Consider the following 24630-nt stretch of genomic DNA (forward strand, 5'->3'; position numbering starts at 1 on the left):
AGATTGAGTCACTTGCCCAAGGTCACACAGCCAGTAAGGGATAGAGCCAGTCTGCCCTCCAGTCTGGGCCTGTAACCACCACACCATCCCACCTCCTTCATTCCACATGTTTCTTCTCAAGCCCCTCCCTGTGCTGGGAACTGTGCTGGATGCAGGGACCACATGGGAGCAGACTGGTTTCTGTGCTCCAGGGGGCGGGGTGCCTTGGTCATCAGACAGCTGTGAGCAAAAGCACTGTAGATGTTCCTGGGGTGGTTTGGAAGCAAAGCAGGTATGTTAATTTCTATTATTCTAAAAGTTGGAAGTGTGAGATCAGGGTTTCAGCAGGGTTAGGTTCTGGTGAGAACCTCTTCAGGTTGCAAACTGCTGACCTCTCATCATACGGGTACAGGGTAGACAACAGAGAGAGGAAGCAGGCTCTCCTGTAACTGTTAGAAGAACACTCTTCTCATTCATGAGAGCTCCCCCCCTCCCCTGACCTTATCTAACCCCAGTCACCACCCAAAGGCTCCGCCTCCTAATACCCCGTTGGGGCAGGATTTCTGGTCTCAACACAGGAATTGGAGAGAGGGAGGTGTTAGAAGCATTCAGTCCCTAACAGGGAGGCAGACATTAATCAAATCCCACAGACATGAAATTACTCAGAGGAGTGAGGAGAAGCGCTGATGCTCTCAGTGTGAACAGTGAGGCAGTTCAACATAGAATCCAGGGAGAGTGTTTCTGGGAATGGAAGAGCTGAGCTAGAGAAGAATAATGAGGCATTTTTTAAAGTCAAGAGTGAGACTGGCTGGGGATCAGAGGATGCGGGGCATTCTCGGCATGGAAAAGTTGTACGTGCAAAGGCCCTGAGGTGGAAGAGAACATGGTTACCAAGGACTGAAGAGGTTGTGATGACTGCGAAGCAGGAAGCAAAGGGGAGTATTGTGGGAGGCGAGACAAGGGAGAGAAAAAGAAGGGGCAAACCATGAGGGCCTTGCTGGTCATTGTTAAGGAATGTGTTTTTCATCCTAAGGGCTGTGAGACGATATGCATTTCCCTTCCCTACCTTACCTTCCTCTAATGCACACATCAAGGAGGGGATGGAGGGAAGACAGTTAAGTGGCACCTGAAACAATTCTTTTGATAAGAGGGTGACATGGAAAGCCATGAAGAGCAGGTGACAGATGTGGAAGGTAGCTAGAAGGTAAAGCTGACCTGATAATGGTTTGGATCTGATGGGGAAAGTGCGCCACTCCCTGAGGAGGAGAGAGTCCTAGCTGTGGGCCAGACGTGGGCAAGGGACAAGTTCAGCTTCAGACATGCTGAGAGGAGAGACAGCTAAACATCTGTGGGAAGGTGGTGATTAGAGAAGACAGGCCTGGAGATGGACATTGGCCAATCCCTTGTAGATAAAACAGGCAGATGTCCATAGGGGTAACTGAGTTCCAGGAGCGGGGGAGAGTTACAAAGGGAGAGAAGTCCCGTGGGGCTGCAGCATTTTGCAACCCCACCAAGGAGGATGATGGTTTGCAAGGGTGTCTAAGGAGGCTGAGAAATAGGAGGGAACCAGAGCAGTCTCTATCCCAGAAGACAGGAGCGAAGAAGGGTCACCACACTTCATGCTACAAAGAGGTCTTATTGGTTGGAAAGTACAAAATCACATCTGTGGGGTTCAGAGTGACTTTTCTGTGAGAATGCTTTTACTGCAATAGTAGCATTGATTGCCAGCTGGATTGGAGAGGATGAGAGAAGAGAACTGGAGATGTTAGTGGACACGGTCTTGGGAATGGCCTGCTCCAGGCGAGGTGGGGTTTAAATGTACAAGAGCAAGGAGGAAAAGCAAGCAGACTAGCAGCCCCGGGGGAGCACGTGTGCCCTGTGCGAAGAGGGGAATAGCCATACCTTCTGAATTCATAGGGGAAGCTGCAAATAGGAATGTTCATATGTAAAAGATTTTTTTTTAAGATTTTATTTATTTATTTGACAGAGAGACAGAGATCATAAGGAGTCAGAGCAGCCGTCAGAGAGAGAGAGAGAGAGAAGGGGAAGCAGGCTTCCTAGTGAGCAGGGAGCCCAATGCGGAGCTCGATCCCAGGACCCTGAGATCATGACCTGAACTGAAGGCAGAGGCTTTAACCCACTGAGCCACCCAGGCGCCCCTGTAAAAGATTATTGATTGCTGCATTGTTTGTGATTATAAAATAGGGGAAACTAAGGATTCAAGTGTAAGTGAATATTCAACTCTAATAAATAGGGTTCTTTTTCCAGATTCTTGGGCTGTCAATTCTGAAACCACTTCCTTTGTATACTAGGACTAAGTGATAAAATCTAGTGGATAATCAAAGTCAGGCTTCTCACTGTTGCAAGACTGAGTGACAGAGGGAACATAGAAATATCTAGGGATGGGACGTGGGAATTGAAGGTATCGGTGTGAGGCGTTCACGGAGAGAAAAGATAGTTGAACAGACAGACAGACATTTCTGTCAGTGTGTATGCAGACACACATACATTTTATTTTATCCTTGTCTGCTGAGAGGGTCTAGAAATAATAATATCCCAAGAAAATAGTACAACCTACCATTCTAATCTTGGTTTCTAAATACAATCCTATCCGCCAAAGGGCTCTTTGGAAAAAAATGGTTGATTCTGGGGAGGGGGCAGGGAAAGTATAAGCTGAACTTGAGTAACTTAAGGAGCCAAAAAAAAAAAAAAAAATTGCTCACATAATGGGAACATAGCAGAAGCATATAGGAACCAGCTTGATGGGGTTACCACTGATAAAATCTAGGACAATTTGAGCATAAAAATAAATAAGTAAAGGGTTATCACTCATTGAGTAAAGTACCAGTCCATTAATCTAAACTGATATAAATCAACTAAGTTAGTTAAACGAACAGACAGATAAAGGAAGAGACAAGATAGCTCTTTCTTACAGCGGAATGCTGACTAATAAATGTAGAAGGAATGATAGAGCTAGAAAATCACGATTTGGCAACCATGTGATAATGGATTGAAGTAAGAATCGTTCACGGGTTCTAAAACGAATGGGTTGACGTAAGATATTTACATACTCACAAAGTAACTCCTGACATAGACTTACTGATCAGAAAAGAGGAAATCCTAACTTTATCGCAGAGGAATGCAGCAGACACTGCCTTAACCAACGGATCCACGCTGACCTCGATGGGAGGGAACATAAAGACACAGGTGTTTCCAGACCTGATGTGCTGGGAAGGGCGCCCCATCGCCACTGCGTTGTGCCCACCAGGAGTGCATGCCCCACATGCACGTCACACACACAAAGCTAGGGTAAGAGATAGGCTGCCAAATAATTAGCCTGTATAAAATGTCAGTGTCGTGAAAAGCAGACCGAAGGGCTATTCTAAATGCAGGAAGAGCTAAAGAGATGACAACTGAATGCAGTCTACTGATTGTGGGTTGATTATTACTATAAAAGACATCAGTGGAAGTTTGGTGAAATAGGAATTAGGTCTGTAAGTTAAAGAACAGTACTGCATCAATGTTAACTTCGTGATTCGTGTTATTGTAGCATTTAAATGTATAAATGTAAAAGAATATATATATATATTTATATATGTATAAATATATGTGTATATATTTACATATAAATGTAAAAGAATGTTTTGTTAAAAGAAAACATACTAAAATATTTAGGAACACAGGGACATCACATCTACAGTTTACTCATCTGGTTCAGAAAAAAAATGTGTGTGTGTGTATTTGGCAAGAGAGAGAGAAGGCTAAAGCACGTGTGGTAAATATTACCATTGGGAAATCTGGGTGATGTGTATATGAAAATTCTTTGTAATATTCTTGCTATTTCTCCTTAAGCCTGAAATTCTATCGAAATTAAAAGTTTTTTTAAACAAACCTCTAAAATATTAAATACTGGCTCATCGAATATAAAAATAATTAACCCTCTGTGGACCAAGCAGGACATGCCTGCCACGGGCAGATTCAGGCTGCAGTTGACTGATTTTCGGCCCCTCTGGTGGTGGTCCTATGGGATAAGGAGGGACTAGAAACCTAAGCCCAAGTAGATGGACTGGCCCTAGGCTGTGGCTGTTGTTAACTGGGGGTCAAACAGGCAGGACAAAGGTAGAGATGGGGACACTTCCCTGTGTGGCTTCTCTTCCCTTCCAAGATAGGTGGCATGGCCCCCAGCTGAAAGTGACAGCTGCTGGGAGTTCAGAGGCTTGAGGAGGGAAGATGGCGGCTGTGTGATAGGAGACCACCTGGGCCAGAATCTCACCTTTGTGGAGGGCGTGTGGCTAGTCCATTGGACTCAGCACTGCGAGAGGCCTCAGGGATGGCTTCTCCCAGTGGTTTTGGTTACTCTCAGACAACCACAGAAAAAGAGGGTAGCTGGGTTCAATCCGGGAAGGAATTTGTTAGCTGGGTGTAGTGGAGGTATGCAGGGGCACGGGGCTCTGGGTATTGCCATGAGCATCCTTGAAAGGGCTGACCTGAGATCCCAGGTGATCGAAAGTGAGGTGCAAAAGAAGAGGGGAGGTGGGCAGGGCAGGCTCAAGAGTGACTGGAGAGCCTAGCAAGGGGGGTGCACAGTTTTATCAGAGAGGGTGGAACATGTGTCTGTCGAGAGCTGAAGCGATGGATTGGTGACTAGCTGTCTTGGGGATAACATGGCCCAGTGCACAAAGGAACCCACACAGGGCTTCAGGGCATGGAGAACAGTTTGCTAATGAGGGACAGGGAGCCAGTAGTGTTAGAACTTGGAAACGGCATCCCAGTTACGGCCAGACTATAGATGGAGAGGATCTCAATGTGCTGATATGACCATGGTGTTACACACTGGTAGACAGAAGCTACAAGAGGTGGGTGGAGGTACAGGGGAGGAGATGCTGGGGAATGTGCTGTTATGGAGCGCAGAGTAGAGGGGGCAGCTGAGTCAGGGCAGCAAAGTAAAGAAGCTTGGGAAAATGACCACTAGGTAGAGGAGCCTTATAACGTGCAAACCTCCAAGTACAGAAGGATTTTCCAAAGATGGAGGTACTTTGAGTCCTACTCCTGAGAACATGGGAATCTCATTGGACAAGCCAGGGAAGCTGGGATGAGAAGAAGCACCAGAGTAACAGGAAGTTTTGGGTGTCATGATGAAAGGAGACTGTGGGAGTACAAGGACTAGAATGCAGGGGGTCATGTTATCCCTCCCTAGCAAGACAGGGCAACTGAGGCTTGGAGAGGTTGTCAGTGCCACAGCTCCTACATAGGGAGCTGGAGCCTGAACCCAGGCCTCAGCCCCCAAGGCTAGTGTTCTCTCCTCCCGGTGCTGCAGAGACGCAGCGGCAGGCTTGTGCAAGGCCTCAGGAATGACAAGTCTCAAACCCAGATTCGGTGAGAGCAGAAAGTCTGGGTGGTCCGGCTGGAAGTGGGGAAGCGGTCGGGGCTTGACCTTGGAGTCTGAAATGCCAGGTAGGGAAGGTGGACTTTAAGATGAAGGGACTCATTCAGATCTCTCCCAGGTGGTCAGTGGATGTCTAATAGCTGAAGTGTCAGCCACGGAGGGAAACTTGGCACAGGGATTCCCCCAGAGAACCTCTGGTACAGCGACTGCTGGAACGCCCCAAGTTCCCTGCACTTGGGTAGCTCAGACCGCCGTCTAGTGCCAGGACTGTTGACAGAGCGTTCAGGCCACCATCTGCAGGACCAGCAGGAATCAAACCTGGGGCAGGTGCGCAGCCCCGTACAACAACTCCTGGCAGCAAGCTGGCCCCGGGTGCATTTCCCACCTCACCGTGAGACCCTGTCGGATGCCTGGATAAGGTTTTCCTTCATTGGCTATTACCTGCCTGCTTGTCTGGAAACTACCGAATAGGGAAGTGACTACTCAGTGAACTCTTGCTGGCTTTGAGCACTCAGAAACTAAATTGTAGGCTCTATTCCCAGAGTTCCCCTGAATTCAGGGTCCCAAACTATAGTCCAGAGTTTATCCTTTGTGCTTCTATAATTGACGAAATGGATGCCTCCAGAAGGAAGAACACTAGTTTTCTAGACACATGGAGCAGAAATGAGCGCATGTCTGCTATCAGCCAAATCTCTGCCCCAGCCTCGGCAGGATCCAGGAGGCCGTACCTGTGCCTGGCAGCCTGTCTAGCACGCACACTCCTTCCAGCCCTGCTTGCCACTCAGCCACACTCGGCCCTGACTTGGCTCTGGGTCCTCAGATTCTCATCTCTATTTCTGCTTTCCCTCAGATGCCACAACACACAAGAGAAAGCGTTGCAGAGTAGTGAGCCATAGAGGGGACACTGCTCCCTTCCCTGGGACGACAGGGTCACAGAAAGAGCACTGGGTTTGAAGTCAGCCTTGGTAGCAATCCCACTCGCTCAGGCATGACCTTGGCAGCTTATTCCACCCCCTTTAACCTGTGTGTCCTCAACGGCAGCAGGGGCTCAACAGCAGCAGGAGAATAACATCTCCTAACTTTTGCAAGGTTATTTATTACAAGGCTTCAACGAGATAATGTATGTGGCGTGTCTAGCCCACATGACACATCCAGTGCACCTTTCAGTCTCCCCACTTGCATCCTGAGCAGCCCTTGACCCAGGGCTGGCTGAAAGCAGTTCACATTCCTGTGGCCATGACCAGACAGGTTAGTGTCATGTTCTCATATCTATGCATAGGGGTGAGAAAACCACAAAAAACGGTTTCTCCTGTTTTCTTTAGTCCTTTCTTGATATTTTATGATGTTATTTCCTAACGATCCTGCCCCACATGTTTGTGGCATCCCAGATTAAATTGCATCGTAAAGATAACAACCCAGTTGAAAGCCTTGTCCTTTTTTTCCCTTTGGACAACCTTGAGGAGGGGAAGAGTACTTTATGGCTCCCAGGTTTCCCTCTCAGCAACTTGCATTTTAAATTGAGGCATATTTATTGCAATATCATTTACACCAGCAGTTTTCTGGGTTAAATACAAATATCTGATCATTGTCCAGTGTGATGCACATCACTTGTGCTTACCCCTGTGACTTTAATTTTGATTCTCCATTACACAGTGAATAGAGGATTCAGTGCATCATGATCAGGGGGTACAAGACAATCTGAGATAAGGGGGGAAATTAAACTCTAATAATTCTGTTTAAGGCAGTGACAGCCCAGGTTTTGGGTCTTCAGGGCTTCCGGAGACACCATGAGAGCACGAGTAAGTATTATATAAGCTCAGCGTGTTGCTTTAATCTTGGGCTCACACAGACGTTTATTAATCAAATAGAGTGATTTAATATATATTCATGGGCAATTCTCCAGCCTGGCCTGAAAAACTGTTTATTTTCACATTTCTAATTTAAGAGATTTTTCTGGAGGAGATGGACTTAAGAATGTTGAATTACTCTGGCAATTGTTTTGAGCCAAGATAATTTTCTCTTTCTCATATGAGGCTTCAAGGGCTTGAGGCCACACAAGTGTTACATTCCCAAGTCTTTTAGAAAGAGGTACTTTTCCGATTTACTAACAAATCAGCATTTTCTTCATCTGTCTGCCTGGAAATGTCGCTTCAGTGAAACAGATCCTGGAAGGGTCTCTGAGAGGGAGGTCTCCATGGCTGGTACTCTCCTACCGGACTTGGCTGTACCAGGGTAGGGGTGAAGAGCCCTTCCCCAGTGAATGTGCTTTGTATTGAGGCCCTCAGACATTTTTCTGGTTTCCATTCTGCCTCACTAGTGTGCACATAAAGGACTCCATGAGAAATGGGAACCATTATTTGTGTCTTCATTAACTACAAGACACCTCTTCCCGGCTTTCCATCCCCTTCCCCCAGTCAGATACAAAAGGTACAAAATCAATGGTTTTTATTTATTTTTTTGCTTATTTAGTGTAACTGTCTTATTCCTCAAAGAGCTGAAGTTGCAAATCACATATCCAAGAAAGGACTGCTATTTATATAAAGAAATTCTCAATGTTTAACCATAAAAACAGCAACAGTCCAGTTAGGAAATAGGCAAAAGACACCAAAGAAACATTTCACCAAAGAAGATATTCATGTGGCAGATAAGCACATGAAAAGATATTTAAAATATTAGCTGTTAGAAAAAGCAACTTTAAAACCACAGTAAGGTACTGTGACACACCCATGGCAATGGCCTAAAAGAAAAAATAATGACAGCAAGTGCTAGCAAGGTTGCAGAGAAACTGGACCTCTCATACTTGCTGGGGGGAATGTAAAAATGGCCCAACCACCCTAGAAAACAGTGTAGCAATTTTTTACAACTAAACAGGCAACTACCATATACCCAGCAAAGGTACTTCTGGGCATTTATCCCAGAGAAAGGAAAACTTTCTTTCACACAAAAACCTGTACACCAATGTTCATTGCAGCTTCCTTGACAATAGCTAAACACTGGGAAAAACCCAAATGTCCTTCAAGGGGTGAACAGTTAAACCTTGATACATCCATACTAGAGAATATTATCCAGTAATAAAAAGAAACTATACACCCAACAACTTTGATGAATCTCCAGGGAGTAATGCCGAGGGAAAAATGCCAGTCCTAAAAGGTTACATAGTATAGGACTCCATTTATATAACATTCTTGAAATGACTAAATTATATGAATGAGACTATATTAGAGGTTGCCAGGGGTTGGGGACAGGGCTTGAGAGGAGGGAAGTGGGTGTGGTTATAAAGGGCAACCAATGTGGTGAGGGAGCGGCTACATAGCTCAGCTGTGGTAGTTAAATGCAGCCTACAGGCGGGATGAAATTTCAGGGAGCTAAAAACACATGCTCAAATGAATGCATGTAGAATGAATGAAATGTGAGTAAGACAGATGCGTTCTCCCAATCCCAATGTCCTGGTTGTACTGTACTGGAACAGGGCAAGATGTTACACTGGGGGGGACTGGATGAAGGGCAGATGGGATCGCTCTGTATTATTTCTTAAACCACATATAAATATCTACAGTTACCTCAGGACACCTACGTGGCACAGTCAGTTAAGTATCCAACTCTCGTTTTTGGCTCTGGTCATGATCAGCAGGTTGTGAGATCAAGCCCCGCGTCAGGCTCCAAGCTCAGTGCAGAGTCAGCTTGAGGTTCTCTCTCCCTCTCCCTCTCCCTACACTCCCACTTGCTTGTGCATGCTGTCTCTCTCAAATAAATAAATAAATCTTTAAAAAAATAAATCTACAATGATCTCAAAATAAAAAGTTTAACTTAAGTTTAATTAAAATGGTGGGTGCCTGGGTGGTTCAGTGGGTTGAAGCCTCTGCCTTTGGCTCAGGTCATGATCCCAGGGTCCTGGTATTGAGCCCCACATCGGGCTTTCTGCCTAGCAGGGAGTCTACTTCCCCCTTTCTCTCTCCACCTGCCTCTCTGTCTACTTGTAATCTATGTCAAATAAATAAATAAATAAAATCTTTTTTAAAAATATGAAAAAAATGGAAACCACAATGTATTAATGTAAGAATGGGTGGGAGTTAAGTGAGGAAGGACCACTGTCCTTCAGTGGACCTGTTCTAAGTGCAGGACTGGGGGATTCAAATAGAGTCACTTCATCCGCAAAATGTTCCTGTGACCAAATATTAATATTCCCATTCACAGGATAAGGAAACTTGAGGCTTGGAGAGGTAAAACATTTTGCAGGAGACCTCCCCAGCAAGGAAAGGACAAAGCCCCAATCTCTTAGATCTCAGTGCTCTTACCATCTTGACATGGGGGACCCTATCTCTGTAGCAGACCTTTATTGTCTCTCCCGGCTGCTGCTGCTATGCCAACCAGTCGGGCCTAACCCTCAACTCCCACAGCTCCAGGGTTAATATGCCGGGACCTGCAACCATCTTTGTCCTCCAACAGGAAGCAAAGATTATTCAGAGTCAGACACGAGCCTTTACCTTCTTTGCTAAGCAGATGATAAAGAGAACTCATGCAAAGAGCATTCAGAAAACCCAGGCCAACATCAGATAAAACAGTAAGTAACACTCCCAACAGGGCAAAGGGCATTAATTAAAACAAATTGGAAAGATGTGTCTGTATAAATATTTTTGAAGACAACCTTGTCGAGAAAGAATTAGACCTTGGGGAGATTTATGAATTACTGATAATGATAGGGAAAATAAATCTTAGGGAGACAAAAATCATTTAAGAATAGATTCTGTAAACTGATGAGATTGGTCCCTTCCAGCAGGTGGATAGGAAAAGAGTGGAAAGAATGGGGGCATGGGAACAGGATGAAAGTTAGAGCGAGAGAGGAGAGACCCTTCTCTGACTCAAAATCACATACCAAAGTAACGGAATATACCATTAAAATCAGCCTGGATGAAAGGGGAACCGAAGATGAAGTACAAATGGTAACAAACAGCCTTACTTTACTACAAAGGAGTAGACAGCCCCACTGGAGGCAGTGGGAAAGCAAAAACTTGGAAAGGAACCTGGAAAGCAGCAGTCTAACTGGATACTGGGAGGCTGAAGCCAAAAAAAAAAAAAAAAAAAAAAAAAGGATACCTAAGTACTGTTCTCTAGTTAGAGCATCTATTTTCCACGGGGATGGAGGTGAGCAGTTTTGAAGCTACTTTATGTAAATAACAGGAGCAAGCAAATGCGTTGTGGACGGTAGAGCCTGGTTTCTCACTGTTGAAGAGAGAAGTTCCAATAAGGAAAATAAGGGAGCTGGAATGAACCCTGTGGTGCTGGATTGGAACTGGAGGGTTCAGTATGAACTCAGGGTTTTTAATGTCTACACAGGAGGGATTCTTATAGAAGGACGTACAGAGGGGGGTGTCGATGTGTTTGTGTTACATAATTATACGGTATATAATTATAACGTCTAACGTATAATTTACTAGTTTTCTGTCTTCTGAGAGATGCCTAGAAACCACAAAACCCCAGTAGCATTGAGCACAACTCACCTTCTTGGTTTCTAAATACTGTTCAGTTTAAAAAAAAAAAAAAAAAAAAGCCTGGTCTTTTTGGAGAAACGTGGGATTCCTGAGCTGGGACAGAGAACAAACAAGATGAGCCTGAATAGCTTATGGTCCCAGAAAGCAAGAACGTGGTTAATAGATGATGGAATCATGTCAGAAAGACACCAGAGCCAATTTAAAGGATGTTCCATTGGGCAAATCTGGGATAATTTGAGGAATAATATAAATAATGATAATGGATTACACCCTGCAGAATAAAATAAATATCCGTGAGTCCATAGGGATATAAATAAATGATTGAATGAATAAATGAATAGACACAGCAGAAAGGACAGTTCCTCCTTATGGTAGAATTCTAATGAAAGCTGGGGAAGGAATGCTGGAAATAAAATATGGCCGTTTGGCGAACATCATGGTAATGGTTGTTGCAGACCAGTGTCATTGATGTTTGCTAAAATTAGTGGGCAAAAGTATGATGGAAATGGGATATTTGTGTAGTCTCAAAGTATTTTCCCATAACATGCTTATTATTTACAGATACAGGGGAAGATAGTAACATAACAGTAGAGAACTCTGGCAGACATCACCTCAACCAAGTATCAATGGTAGCACCACCAGAACCAAGACAAAGCAATGGCTGGCACCCTGGACAGGATGCACTGAGAAGGGGTACATCGTCTCTGAGGTATTCTTGCTGAGGAGCATAAATTCCATCCAATGGAGAGAAAACCTCAGACGAACCAAACTGATGGATGTTCCATCCAAAAACACTGGCCAGTACTTTTCTCCAGGATCCAGGTCATGAGATACTGAAGAGTTGTCCCCACTTAGAGGAGAATAGGATTCAGGAAAGTTACATGCAATGTGGGATCCTGGATTGGACTCTAGACCAGAGCAATACAATTCAGGGGAATTAGGAATATAGTCTCAAGATTTGTGCATCATGGGGCATCTGGGTGGCTCAGTGGGTTAAAGCCTCTACCTTCAGCTCTGGTCGTGATCCTGGGGTCCTGGGATCAAGCCCCACATTGGGCTCTCTGCTCCATGGGGAGCCTGCTTTCTCCTCTCTCTCTGTCTGCGTCTCTGCCTACTTGTGATCTCTGTCAAATATATAAATAAATAAATAGATAGATAGATAGATAGATAAAAAGATTTGTGCATGATGTGAATGGTAACTTCCTGGTTTAGATAGTTGTGCCACCATCCTCGGAGATGTTAACGTGAGCAGAAGCTGAGTGAAGGATGTGGGAAGTCCTTGTACTGTCCTTGCTAAGTACTTTGCAACTTTGTTGAGTCAAAAATTATTTCAAAATAAAAAGTTGAAATACATCAAACTACAAAGGTTATATTGAGATTGTTACCGAACCAGTGAATCAAGTTCATGTTTAATTGTATCCCATGAAACCAAAATAATAGTACTACTAGTACCTTTGAATGGCTCCTTACACTTTACAGTGTTCTTACTTGGCATTCTGTTACTGAGGCCTCAAACAAGCATTATTTCCGCCCAACCCTGTTTTAGAGATGAAGAATCTTGATCTAAGAGGTCCTGGGTATAATTAAAACAAGGACAGATCACAGAGACAAGCAGAACTTCAAACCAAATACACGTGCATCGACGTCCCAGCACTGCCATCTCCAGCCTGGTACAACCTTGGCCAAGCCAGCAGAGCAACCTCCAGGGCATGATAGCAGCTGCCTTTTTGGGACTGTTGTGAGGATCTAAACCCTATAAACATTCTGCACAGAGCCGGACACACCCTTGGCACTTACTAAGCAGCAGGGGGTGAGCATGGGATTTTGGAGCTGGGGGCACCTCCACACACAGTCCAGCAGCCTTGCCCACCCAATACTGGAGTCAGAGCAGCCTCAGCTGTGGTTCTGGCCCCTCTGCAGACACTGCAGGGGCGGGGGAGGTACGGCTTATACTGAAGGGATCCATCTCTTTGCTAAACAGACAAAGGTGAATATCTGTATTATATAGACTATCGATATAAATGTGCACATATTAATATATTTTTAAGAGTTAACAATAGGTACATTCTCAAAGTGATCATTTCTAATATGGGTAAGTCTAAGGAATGAGCTAGAATGAGGAGGAGGGAGGGTCAGTCCCTTGGCAGGCACCGTCTGCACCACCCTCAGAATCGTCCCGTCTGTGCCCAGTTCTTTCGCTGTCTGTGAAGTGCTTGGAAACTTAAGCTCTTTGCACTATCTTTTCTGGTGGTCCGTTGGGGACTTCATGCAAGATAAGCTGTGGACTAAGGGACAGGAGGAATGGCATGGCCTTGCCCAGTGCCCTGCACACTGCAGCCGCTCATTGCATATATATGCCGCAAGTGTGGCCTAGAGGGTAGTCATCTCCATCATGTTTTGCACCAAATGGCTTCGCACTTGGTGGTCTTTCAGTGTTGGAATTCAGTTGACTTAAATCTCGTCTCAGAAATTAGCCCATGAGACAAATCATGCATAATCAACAATATCCTTGAACGTTCCCGTAAATCACTCCATGCAGGCTGACGTGTGCACAGCTGATATTATTATACTGCATATCTGTGTAGACAGCATGCAGACAGTGTGTTACCAGTGTCCAATTTTGGCTAAGATCATGGACCCTGGAACCAGAATGCCTCGGCTCCTACCACAGTGCTACAATTAATTCGCTCAAGAACCCCCTACTTCACAGTTTGTACATCAGAAAAATGGGACTGATAATCACACTTCTTCCATAGGGGAGTCATAAGCATTAAAGGGGTAATATGTGTAAAGCCTTTAGCTCAGTTCTCAACACTCCGTTAGTCCTCAGTACATGCCCTCCACCATCATCATTATAATACATGTATATATGTATGATATATGCAACAGTGCATACATAAAATACCTTTTTAAATTAACTTAATTATGTAAACTGTAATATACCCCTAAGTTTTTTTCTGCTGTGACCCCTCGCCCCTTGCCCCACCCCCAGACTAGGTCCTCGAGCAGTAACAAGTCTCATTTTGTGCTGGTTTTATTTATTTATTATTATTTTTCAAAGATTTTATTTATTTAAGAGAGAGAGAGATCGCAAGAGAGAGCACAAATGGGGAGGAGAGGGAGAAGCAGATTCCTGACGAGCAGGGAGTCCAGCATGAGGCTCGATCCCAGGACTCTGGGATTGTGACCTGAGCCGAAGGCAGATGCTTACCCAACTGAGCCACCCAGACGCCCTTTGTGCTGGTTTTAAAGTCCCTCTGTGGTCCCCACGGGGCTAGCACTGCTCCTGAACGAGCTCAAGTCCGGCTTCCACGTTTCTGAAATCAGATTGCGGCTGAATCTTCCCATCACATAGGCGGATGTGACAGTTCTATGTGACATGTTTTACTATAGTCACAGAGATAATTGAGGTACGCCTGCCTTGGACTTGAGATCCTGTTTAGACTCTAGACAGTGGGCCCCAAGATTCCACTGTGACGCCGTGTCTGGTTCCACTTGATGCTTATTGGGATGTCTCAGTAACCCAGAATAAGTATGTGCAATTATATCCAGCCTTCCGACCTTTGACTACAACCTGAAATAAGGACACTGTTGTTTGTCCCCTCTTCAGTCTGAACACTAGAAGGATGGTGGCCACAGTGGGTGCAGTGGTGGTGATGGCTGCCCCAGTGGCAGCGGTGGTAATAGCATAGATCATGGTGCAATAATGACCATGGTGTTAATTGCTCATGGTGTGGTGGTGGTGGTGATGGGACCGAGTATGGTGTTGGTGAGGACGTGGATCTTATCGGTCCTGGTATGATGGTGGTGGCACTGCCAACGTGGTGGTAGTGGTAGGGATTGTGGTGTTCATCAGAAATGCTGATCGTGATTTGATGATGGTAGCAGTGGCGGTGACCAAGTAGACTATGATTCCATAATTCTCATTGGTACTTAAACCCTGATGTCAAGGTGGGGAAGTCTGTATTTGAGGAAGCTCTCCCCAAGTGATGTAATGTATATCTCCACTTGTAAAACACTTCCTAGGCCTGGGTATTAGGAGCAGTTCTCCTAAATCAGTGCAGCCTGATCCCTCTGCCATAACTTGCCAGTGGAGTTAACTGTGTATCTCATGAGCTGTGGTCCTCTGAATACCCATCCAGCAGAAGGTTCCATGCCACCTAAATGCACTTGGTACATCCTGAGCTTTCTGTGCCCTTCTTGGACAGTGACTGTGCACATCCACACGTTAGGGGCTTCTAAAGGATCTGCAGTCTCCAATAAGACCTTCACTTCATCTACCCTGGTATTTCCAAAGCTTCCTTGACCACTGAACCCTTTGTGGGGTGGGGGGGTCGTGCTTGCTGGTAGGTGCCTATAAATCATTACACAGAACAACTAGAGAAACACTAAACAACTCTTGGAATGAAAAGAAAAATAAAACTTTTAGGAAATATGTTCCCCCCAGAGGGACTAATTTCTTAGTGCTTGGTGAGAATGGTTAGCTTTCGGTTAGTTTTGCAACTCTAAATTCTGTCCTAGATGGCAAATGGAAGAAGGTCATCTACAACTTACATAATCAGAATTGACCGATGAATACATCAAACAAGTAAATGAAGGGTATTATTAGAAACAAACCTCAAAAGTGAAATTGCATTAAACCCCATCAAACATCGACGGCCTAGGACGTCCTTCCTCTTGTCACTAAATTTTTTTTTTCCTGAAATACAGCTGACTTTATCCTTTTATTCCATACTCATAGGTCATTTAGTCGTTACAGCAAAGCGGTCCTTCTTTACTTCCGAGCCCAGTGCTGGGTTAATAAAAGATCCTGCATAACTGAGGTTATGCTCAGTGCCGCCCGGTAGCTCTCCATGTGTGTCTCATAGTCTCATAGTCACCCGGGGTTGCTTGGGAAGAATCAAAGTTTCTAAGCCTCCCTGCCAGAGAGCAGGTCCAGGTACAGCCCAGAATATGCATTTTTTTTAACAAAGACATCAATCAGGGCAGACTCGCTTTGAGAAATATCAGGAAAAGTGCTGGTGTTAACATGCTGTCTTCCTCCTCTTCCCCCTCATGTCAATCTTAGGAAGAATTCTTGTTCCTGTCGCAGCTGGAGGAGCAGCCCTGCTGGTAGAGGTGGGCTGACAGGCTGCTCAGGTCTCTTCCCTAATGCTGCGCCTGTTAACCTCAAGGGCAAAGCCCGCAACCCCACCAGGTATGCTTATCGAATGAGGAAAACTGCTTCCTCACTCTTCTAGTGAGTCCTTCCCACTCACTGAGTGATCGTTAGTCGTAACACGAATAATGCAAAAAGGCAGCCAAGCAATTTATATTTTATCCATAAAATTAAGCCCTGTGTTTCACCACAGCATTTAACTCTGTGACCTATTTTATTGAATCCCTTAGCAGATCTTGGACAGTTCCCTTGAGTGTAAATTACCATGAAGGTAAATTGAAAATGTATCAAGAAATGGGCAAGGATATTAGTGCAGAATCAAGGAGTCATCAAGCTTCAGTTGTTCTGAAGACTTTTTTAAAAAGTCTCTTTTCAGTATCGTTAGAGTAGAAAGAATTGATGTGATTAATAAGGCTTTACCTTTCTTAGGTCACCACGTGCCTTCTGCGCCATCCATAACTCAGTTCAGAGGTCCCGTCCTCCAGAAACGGCTCCACCTGCTCAGAGCCTCTTCTGGGCTCCTCGTGTACCTCTGCCCTCCACAGACCACCTTGTGGGGGCTGTCTCTCCCAGGAGTGAACCTTGGGGCTTCCACAGTATTCCTCTCAGGATTTGCAGTGCTGGTACACCCCCTGGCTCCAGGTCCATGCCAGGCTGCCTCTCCCCCAGTTCATGATCTCTCTCACACCTCTCTCTCTCTCTCTTGCAAAAATAAACAAATAAGATCTTTTTAAAAAAGAGCACAGTGGTGGCGTATGGCCCAGGACTAGTAATTCATCAGCGGGAAATGAGGCTGCCTCTCACACACCGAGATTCCACATACGGAGGCTGTCCACAGCCGTGTTTCGTGCGGCATTCCCATGACGCCTTCAGCAGACTGCACACCAAGCCCAGAGTGCCTGATTACAACCAGCCCCCACTCCCTCTTCTCCCATATATAGTGCCTGTTGGATCTCAGGCCCCCAAAGAGACAGCAGTGAGTTTCTGAGGAGCCTTGAGACTCCAGCATCTGGGAGTTCTGGTGAGTTCTTTTTTAAAACCTACCTAGTCTGAAAGGAGACTCATTCTGTTCACCAGGCAGAGAGACACAGCCAGGAGTTAAATGTTGGAAAACAGAGGCACACGTAAGAAAGAGGTTCTAATACCCTGAAAGCATGTAGGACCCTAGGAGCCGGCCACCCCATCAGAGGCTTTGTCGGTGCTTCGATAGAAATGGAAGGCATGCCGCCAGCTGACCAGCACCGAGCACCTGGGACTCAGGAAAAGGGTTGTAGAGAATGAATGGAGCAGGAGAGAAGAAACCGAAAAGGCCCCGCTCTCCAGGACCAGAAAGGAAGCTTAAACCCTGTGAAATATTGCTGCTTTGTTGTTTACTTTGCCCGTTTTTTAAGAAGTTGCACACAAAAAGAGCAGGACATTTGGAAACGAAAGAAAGAGAAAGCTCATGCTGACAAGCTCAGGCGTTGAAGGATTCTGGAGACCAGAGGGGGCTTTGTAGTGTGCAGGAAGAGCGTGCAGGTTGAAAGAAAGACTCCGTGTGGAAAGCAGTGAGGGAAATGGAGGGCAGACAAAAGAGCCACGTACACCACAGGCACTGAAGGGGGAGGGAGGGTGGTCACACTGCCCGTGGCCACCATGGTCCAGCCCACCCGCGGCACTGCCAGAGGACCACAGCTCTGTGTGGGGTAATCAGAATTCCTGGGTCTGTTCTCCCTGCCCCAGGCTTCCTCCATCCAGGCATTTAGTGGCCTTTTGAGGTGGGGGTACTTCTAGCCAGCGGCGCACAGAGCCAAGCAATAAAAGAGGCAGTCTCAAGTTCATCTGGACCAGGAGCGCTAAGAGCAATTTGGCTGAAGAAACAGACAAACAAACAAAAAAAGCAGGACTTAATGAAGAAAATAAAGAAGAGCATGCCAAAATGGCCTCAAAGCCTCAACAGCCTCCTGTTTTCCAGATGTCGCTTGGAGGCCAAGTTTAATCACAATAAGCTCTTTGTAAAAGTGTGCAGATCCATTTGGTTGAGATCCTGATCTTTTTTTTTCCTAACCTGCTTAACATCACTCTGGCTTTCTTTCCTTGTTTACCTTGTACCATTTGCTCCTGGTATTTCTTAAAAGACTTTGCCTTTCAAGGCCCTATTTCCTGAGGTGCTTTTCAGCCACCACAACCAAAGAAAGAAGGAAAGGGACAGAAGGGTCTGTGAAGTGGGTAAGGGTTAGACTGTGCCTGTACACACAGGGACACTGTGCTGCTCTGAGCAGGGGTGGATTGTCCCGGGAGAAGGGGTGCAATAGGAGCCGGCCAGACTCTGAGCATGACCTCACGCTTCACTCAGTTGTTTGGACAAGTGTAGTTTTGTTTTAGATACATATGGTAATTCTTAATAAAATGCTGATAAATGGGCCAGAGCGTTCCCTATGATAATAATGAAGTCTTTACCCTTTGGAATGCTATCAAGTCTTGGTTCACGGTTTGTGAGGCTGCTAGCATTTTAAGGAGCAGTAACTTGGAAGCCCAGTGTTGCTGGGGGACACGGTCTGCTCTAGATGGGTGGGATCCCTGTCATACCCCCAGAGTGATCTGGTCTGGGACCACACACACACAGGTGGAGCTGCCGAGTGATACCCTCGTGAGTTCTGGCTGGCTTAGGGCTCTTTGAACCTCACTGCCAGTCACCAGTATAAGACAACAGGAAAAGTACAGGCACACCTGCTTTGGATCCCAACCCTGCCATTGCCTGGTAGTGTAACCATAGGAAAATGATGTGATCTTCCTGAATCTCCAGTCCTACGCCAGTTATTATTACTACACAGCAAACCACCCCAAACTCAGTGTTGTAAAGTGACCATTTTGTCACACTCACAGATTCACTGGGTTAGGAATCTGGACACAGCCCAGTGGGAACGGTTTGTCTCCTCCCCACAATATCTGGGGACTCAGCTCGGAGGACCTCCAAAACCAGGAGTGACTAGACAGACAGCTGGGATCAAGAGTCACCTGGAGAATTCTGCACGCACACATCTGGCAGTGCATGCTGGGTGTTGGCAGGGCAGTTGACCAGAGCGTGGGCAGGTGGCTTCACTCTGTCACTGTGGAGTCTCTCTTCATGGGCTAGCTTGGGCTTTCACAACCTGGCAGCTGGGTTCCCAAACCAGGTGTCCCCAGATCTTAAGGTGGTCGTGCAGGACATTGTTATGACCTCACCCCAGCTGCGATGTAGTGTCACTTCTACTTCTGGGTTAAACATTCATCAGTGTTCACCCAGGTCCAAGGGGAAGGGGCACTGACTTTTGATGGAGGAGTCGTTGGGTTCTAGGAAAGCACACATGCCAGGAGACAATGTCGAGGCCATCTTGGGAAAATACGACCTTGCCACAGTTCCCTGCTCTACCGATGTAATGACAAGAGGGTGGCGGGAGTGACAGTTGCTGAGCACCAGCCTAGTGTGGCATACTGTTTTTGTGTTATCACATCCTCACTTATTGATTTAAAATAACTGTGGGTCCAGGAAAATAAAAGGGTAATGGCTATCTCACATATCCTTCTCCTGGAGATGGCACAGGCACGGGATTGCAAGTCTCACTAAGCAAGCAAGTTTTGAGTTTTTGTTCATCTCACATCTACGAATATGCCATTGGCCAAAAGGAGTCATGGCCAAGTCCAAAGTCAAGGGGTGGGGAAGTACATCCTGCCTTTGTGAGGCTGTGGCGGGAGAGTGTGTAATGGTGTAATGACAGAGTGAGAAATTAGGACCAATAATTCAATCTACCAGAGCCATTTTCTAGAACAAAGAAAATTGGATAAGGATATTGTGGCATTACAGCTGGTGTTTAACAGTATAATCGGGGATGCAAAATACCCATATAAAGTAGTAGGTTATCAAATTGCTAATAAAAGAATAATTCAACATGACCAGGTAGCATTTATCCCAGGTATTCAAGGACAATATACCATAAAGATATCTATTAATATATTGCATTACTAAGACAATATATTTTTATGGAACCTAAATCATCATCTCAGTACACACTTAAAAGTCATTCAATAAAATCCAACACCTACTTAGGGATTTTTTTAAGCTCTTAGTAAATTAGAACTATAAGGATACTTATCTAGCATGACATATAATGACATAACACTTTAAGCATTCCCACAGAAGCAAGGAAATAGAAAAGAATGCCTACTTACCACCATTATTTCTAACGGCATCAGTCAAAAATAAGAAATAGACTTATAGATAGGAGACCTAGTTTTCATCATTTGCAGGTGGTATCATGGTATCCCTAGAAAATCCAGGGGAAGCATCTGAAAACCTAGCAGAATGAATACATTCAGTAAGGTAGTCCAGATTAGAAATAAGCCAAAATACAGAGTTTTCGACATAACAGTTGTGATACAATGTCATGAGCTGTTTATGGTCTATAAAACATATGTAATATGTAATGTAACATATAAAAATACATATAACCTGTACCTTAAAATAAAATTTGACGAAAAAAAAATTATGCACCAGAGAAACTGCCAAGGACACCTGTCTTCAGGACGAACCTGAACTAGAAACGTGAAGGACGCTGGGGCGGGGCTCTGCCCCTCTGCTGGGAGGCCTCACTAAGTGCAGATACAAGCAGTCCTCAAGGGAATGGCCAGTTATTGATGGGCTTTCCAGTGAACATACCCATGGCTATTTGTCTTTATTTAACTTGAAAAAAGTATCCCAAGGTTCACCTGGAAGACTAACCAAGTGCTCAGAAAGCTCTGTGAGACATTAAGATATAATTTTTTTCAAAAGTGGTTACATGAGTGTGATGCTGACTCTAGACAGCTCAATGGAACATGAACTCTATGTAAAAAGATAAGACACGGTAAGAGTAAAACACAGAGTCCGTGGTGTGGAAGACACAGTTTTTATAAAAGGAAGTGGGTGGTCTCTTTAAGTACTTTTTTCCCCTTAAAGTGTTTAAGGAAAAAAGTCAATTTGATTGCCTACCTTATATATTAAGTGTTCTTATAATACTAAAGATAGGGCCACCTGGGTGGCTCAGGCGGTTAAGCATCTGCCTTTGGCTCAGGTCATGATCATGGATCAGGTCCTAGGATCGAGTCCTGCATTGGGCTCCCTGCTCGGCACGGAGCCTGCTTCTCCCTTCCCCTGCTCTTGCGCTATTGCTCACTCTTTCTCTCTCCCTCTCAAATAAATAAATAAAATCTTTTTTAAAAATTACTAAAGATAAACCTTAGAAGGGGAGGAATTCCCCATCAATGGTTGTTTCCTTTGACCTCTAGCTCCCTCCTTGCACTACACAAGTGCATTTCTGAGATGCAAAAAAAAAAAATTAAAAGGACAAAAGCCTTTGTCCTTTTTCTGTGAGTAAAATAATTAAGCAGGAACCTGCCCAGACTCTTACAGGGCTTCCCAGCAGCCCATATGGGACAGACAGAGGTAAGAAACCACTCAGTGAAGAGTAACATTATCATCTGAAAAGGAACTGCCTTTCCAAAGATGGTCCGTCCTACAGATTCTGGCCAAGAGGATGCCCTCTACTTAGGAAGATAAATTACTGAATTTCTGGTTCTCCATGAGATTCAGGAGAAAAATGTGAGCATAGCAGAAGATCAACCTGTCAGGAGAAGCAGCAGTCTAAGGACAGTGAAGGGCATTTGGGATGAAAAACATTTTTGCCAAATTAGCGCTCTGTGGGGCCGAGGCAGCAGGGAGGCAATTTCTGGCAACCAAATAGAAAATGAGAGTGAGTTCCAGAACTAAAGAAAAAGATGAGGGTATGAAAATACTAAGAGGAGATAAGGAACTGAGACAAGCAAGTAGAGCAGAGGCACGGTACTCAGTCAGAGAAATGATAGAAGCATCCCTGAGAGGACCAGTTGAGGCTTTGCTTCACAAGCATGTGGGGAGTTTTAGTTGGTTGAAAACCTAGACCAAGTTCCCAGCAGCCAGACTAGAGTTGGGGGAGAGGTCCAGGATGTAGAGAAGAACCCTCTCTATGTGGTGCCAGCAGACCCAACCAGGCAACGTTTCATATACTTGTTAAAAAGGGTTCATAGGAGCCCTTAGCCACCTGGGTGGCTAAGTCGGTTAAGCATCTGCCGCCTTCTCTGGTTGTGATCCCAGGATCCTGGGATCAACTCCCGCATCGGGCTCTCTGCTCCATAGGGAATCTGCTTCTCCCTCTGCCTGCCACTCTCCCTACTCTCTTTGTCGAATAAATTTTAAAAAATCTTTAAAAAAAAGTTCATACGCATAAAAAGACAAGGGAACAATTACTGTGAACAGGTGGTTCACAGCCAGAGAAGCTCAAATGTCTAATAAGTCATAACAATCACACAAATCATCTTAAATGCAAATTTTAAACCACAAAAGGTTCCTGCAGATTAGCAAAGATGTTTTTAGATGAATAATCCCAGCACTAGCCAGGATGGCAGGAGATGGGTTCTCTCATACCATGCTGGTAACACTCTCCCCTTGTTCAGAATTTCTGAAAAGCAGTTTAGCAAGATGTAGCAAAAGCCCCGAAAATGTTCAAGCCGGTGATTTTCCTTTCTAATAATTTATCTTAAAAATGTATCTAAAAATTGCAACTAAAAAGATCTACAAAGATGGCTACAATATGTTAATTCAAGCATATACACACACATATACATACATGTGTATATATACATATATCTTCATTATTATGCAGCCATTAAAAATGGTGTTTTCAAAAGTGCTCATGGCCAAGAAGAATGCTAATGATAGAATCTAAGAAGATACAAAAATTGAATTTACATTATATGAAGAAAAACAGAGAAGAAAAAGGCAATTAACCAAAATATAAACAATATTAACTCCTTAGATATGTTTTGTTGATTTTTGATTATGCTTTTCAGTATCCTGAAATGTTTGTACCAAGTGCATTCATTTTAAACTAATTTTCTCTATTTATAAGCATATGTACACTTCAAGTTAGCTTGCTATAAAGCTTATGGTAACTTTGTTCCATCCATCCCTACCCCTGATTCCTGGTTCCCAGAGCAGTTGTGTTTGCCTTTTTCAACCATCTTCTCTAGTATTTGTCTCCCTATTTTTGTATAATAAGCTTATACTGTGTTTCTTGATTTTTCAGATTTAGATAGTATCTGTTGGCTTCCAGTTATGAAAAGGGAAGATTTATCTCTCTCACACCCCTGCCCTCACACTTCACCTCCACCACATGCTCTCAGATTGGCTCACAACTCTGGGCTGAAGGAATATTGTTTCCATTTATATCTGCGTAAATGTCATTAATTAAGCCACATAGCTGACTAGATTTACATGGCATCCCATGTGAACTTCGGTTCTTCCTGGAGATAATAATTGCTTTCTTTATTATTTCTTTATGTTCCTTAGATCACTAATTCAGTCCTAAAATTTCCAGATCTTCAAAACTCATCTCAGTATACATAGACTCATCATGTCAACTGTCCCATTTTGATTCTGCTCGTACCCTCCCTGGGGTCTTCCAGCTCCTGTCTGGATGGTAAGCTCTCCGTGCTGCAACAGTGCTGTCATCTGAGATGTCCCCTCGCTGTTTCCCTGAGGTTCCCTCTGCCTGTCTCCTGGTGTGGAAGGACCTTGGATTTATTGGGTCTTGGCGCCTTCTGCTTTTTTTGGCCTGCTTCTGTTTTGGAGAAATGCATCCTCCTGCGTTTTTCTGTCCCTAAAAAGGATATATGGGAGCTAAATTTTTGAGACCCCTTGTGTATATGAACACAACTTTATTCCACACTCCAATTCAGAGGTCAGTCAACTATAGCCTGTGGGCCCTCTCTGGTCTAGAGTCTGTTTTCCTTCTTTCTATAAACTAACAGTAAGGCTTTTTTTTTTTTTTTAAACATTTTAAAAGGATTGTTAAAAGAAAAGAAAAAAAAAGAATATGTAACAAAGATTGTATGTGGCTCCCAAAGCCTAAACTATTTGCTATCTGTCCCTTGATAAAAGAAAGCTTGCTGACCCCTGTTCTGATTGTATGGTTGTTTGGCTAAATAGAGAATTCGAGGTCGGCAATAATTTTCCTTTCACAATTTGAAGGCTTTGCTGCACTGCCTTCTGGATCCTGGAATTGCTGTTGAGAAATCCAGTTTTATCCTGAGCCCCACTATGGTGTGTTTGACCTCTGGTTTTCTCTCTGGAAAATTTTGGCATCTTCTCCATGAACCCGATGGTCTGCAGTTTTCTAATGGTTTGTCGTGTGTACACTTTCTGTCCTTCAAAGTGCTAAGCACGCAGAGGGTACTTGGTTCTGAAAATGCCCTTCTAGTCTGGGAATATGTACTATTTCTATGATGTTTTCCTCCCTTTGTTCTCTTCTAGAAATCTCTGTTACCAAGATATTGGGCCTTCCAGGACAGTACTCTAATTGTATCTTATTGGCATATGATTTCCTCAGGTTATCTTCTGATTCTTCCACTGGCTTTATTCACCAGAATGCACATTCCATGAGGACAGGAACCGGTCTGCTTCGTCACCCTGTGTGTCCTAGCACCTAGCACAGTACCTGGCGTGGAATGGGCAGTGGGTGAATACTGTTGAATGAGTGGATATTTTTCGATTTCTAAAAGTTTCCTCCTGTTTTCTGACTGGCCCT

General features: G+C 44.5%; 2 protein-coding genes and 1 long non-coding RNA gene across 9 annotated transcripts in view; 2 read left to right on the top strand and 1 right to left on the bottom strand.

The window, feature by feature from the left end:
* COPB2 (COPI coat complex subunit beta 2) overlaps positions 1-24630 on the top strand; it is a 460843-nt gene that overhangs the window by 225095 nt on the left and 211118 nt on the right. The gene's annotated exons all lie outside the window — the stretch shown is intronic.
* The window catches only part of NMNAT3 (nicotinamide nucleotide adenylyltransferase 3), a 123771-nt gene that overhangs the window by 80005 nt on the left and 19136 nt on the right, over positions 1-24630 (top strand). The window contains exon 2 of one of the 6 annotated variants that reach the window (XM_082740989.1): positions 15923-16051. The exons of the other annotated variants lie outside the window; for them this stretch is intronic. Within the exon in view, the coding sequence (XP_082597115.1) occupies positions 16006-16051 (46 nt within the window). The 5' untranslated portion in view covers positions 15923-16005. The remainder of the gene's footprint in view (positions 1-15922; positions 16052-24630) is intronic. 6 annotated transcript variants of the gene reach the window in all.
* The window catches only part of LOC309869662, an 86446-nt gene that overhangs the window by 43845 nt on the left and 17971 nt on the right, over positions 1-24630 (bottom strand). The window lies entirely within an intron of this gene.

This window comes from Mustela nivalis, assembly GCF_964662115.1.
Source record: "Mustela nivalis genome assembly, chromosome: 1".
Taxonomy (NCBI): Eukaryota; Metazoa; Chordata; class Mammalia; order Carnivora; family Mustelidae; genus Mustela; species Mustela nivalis.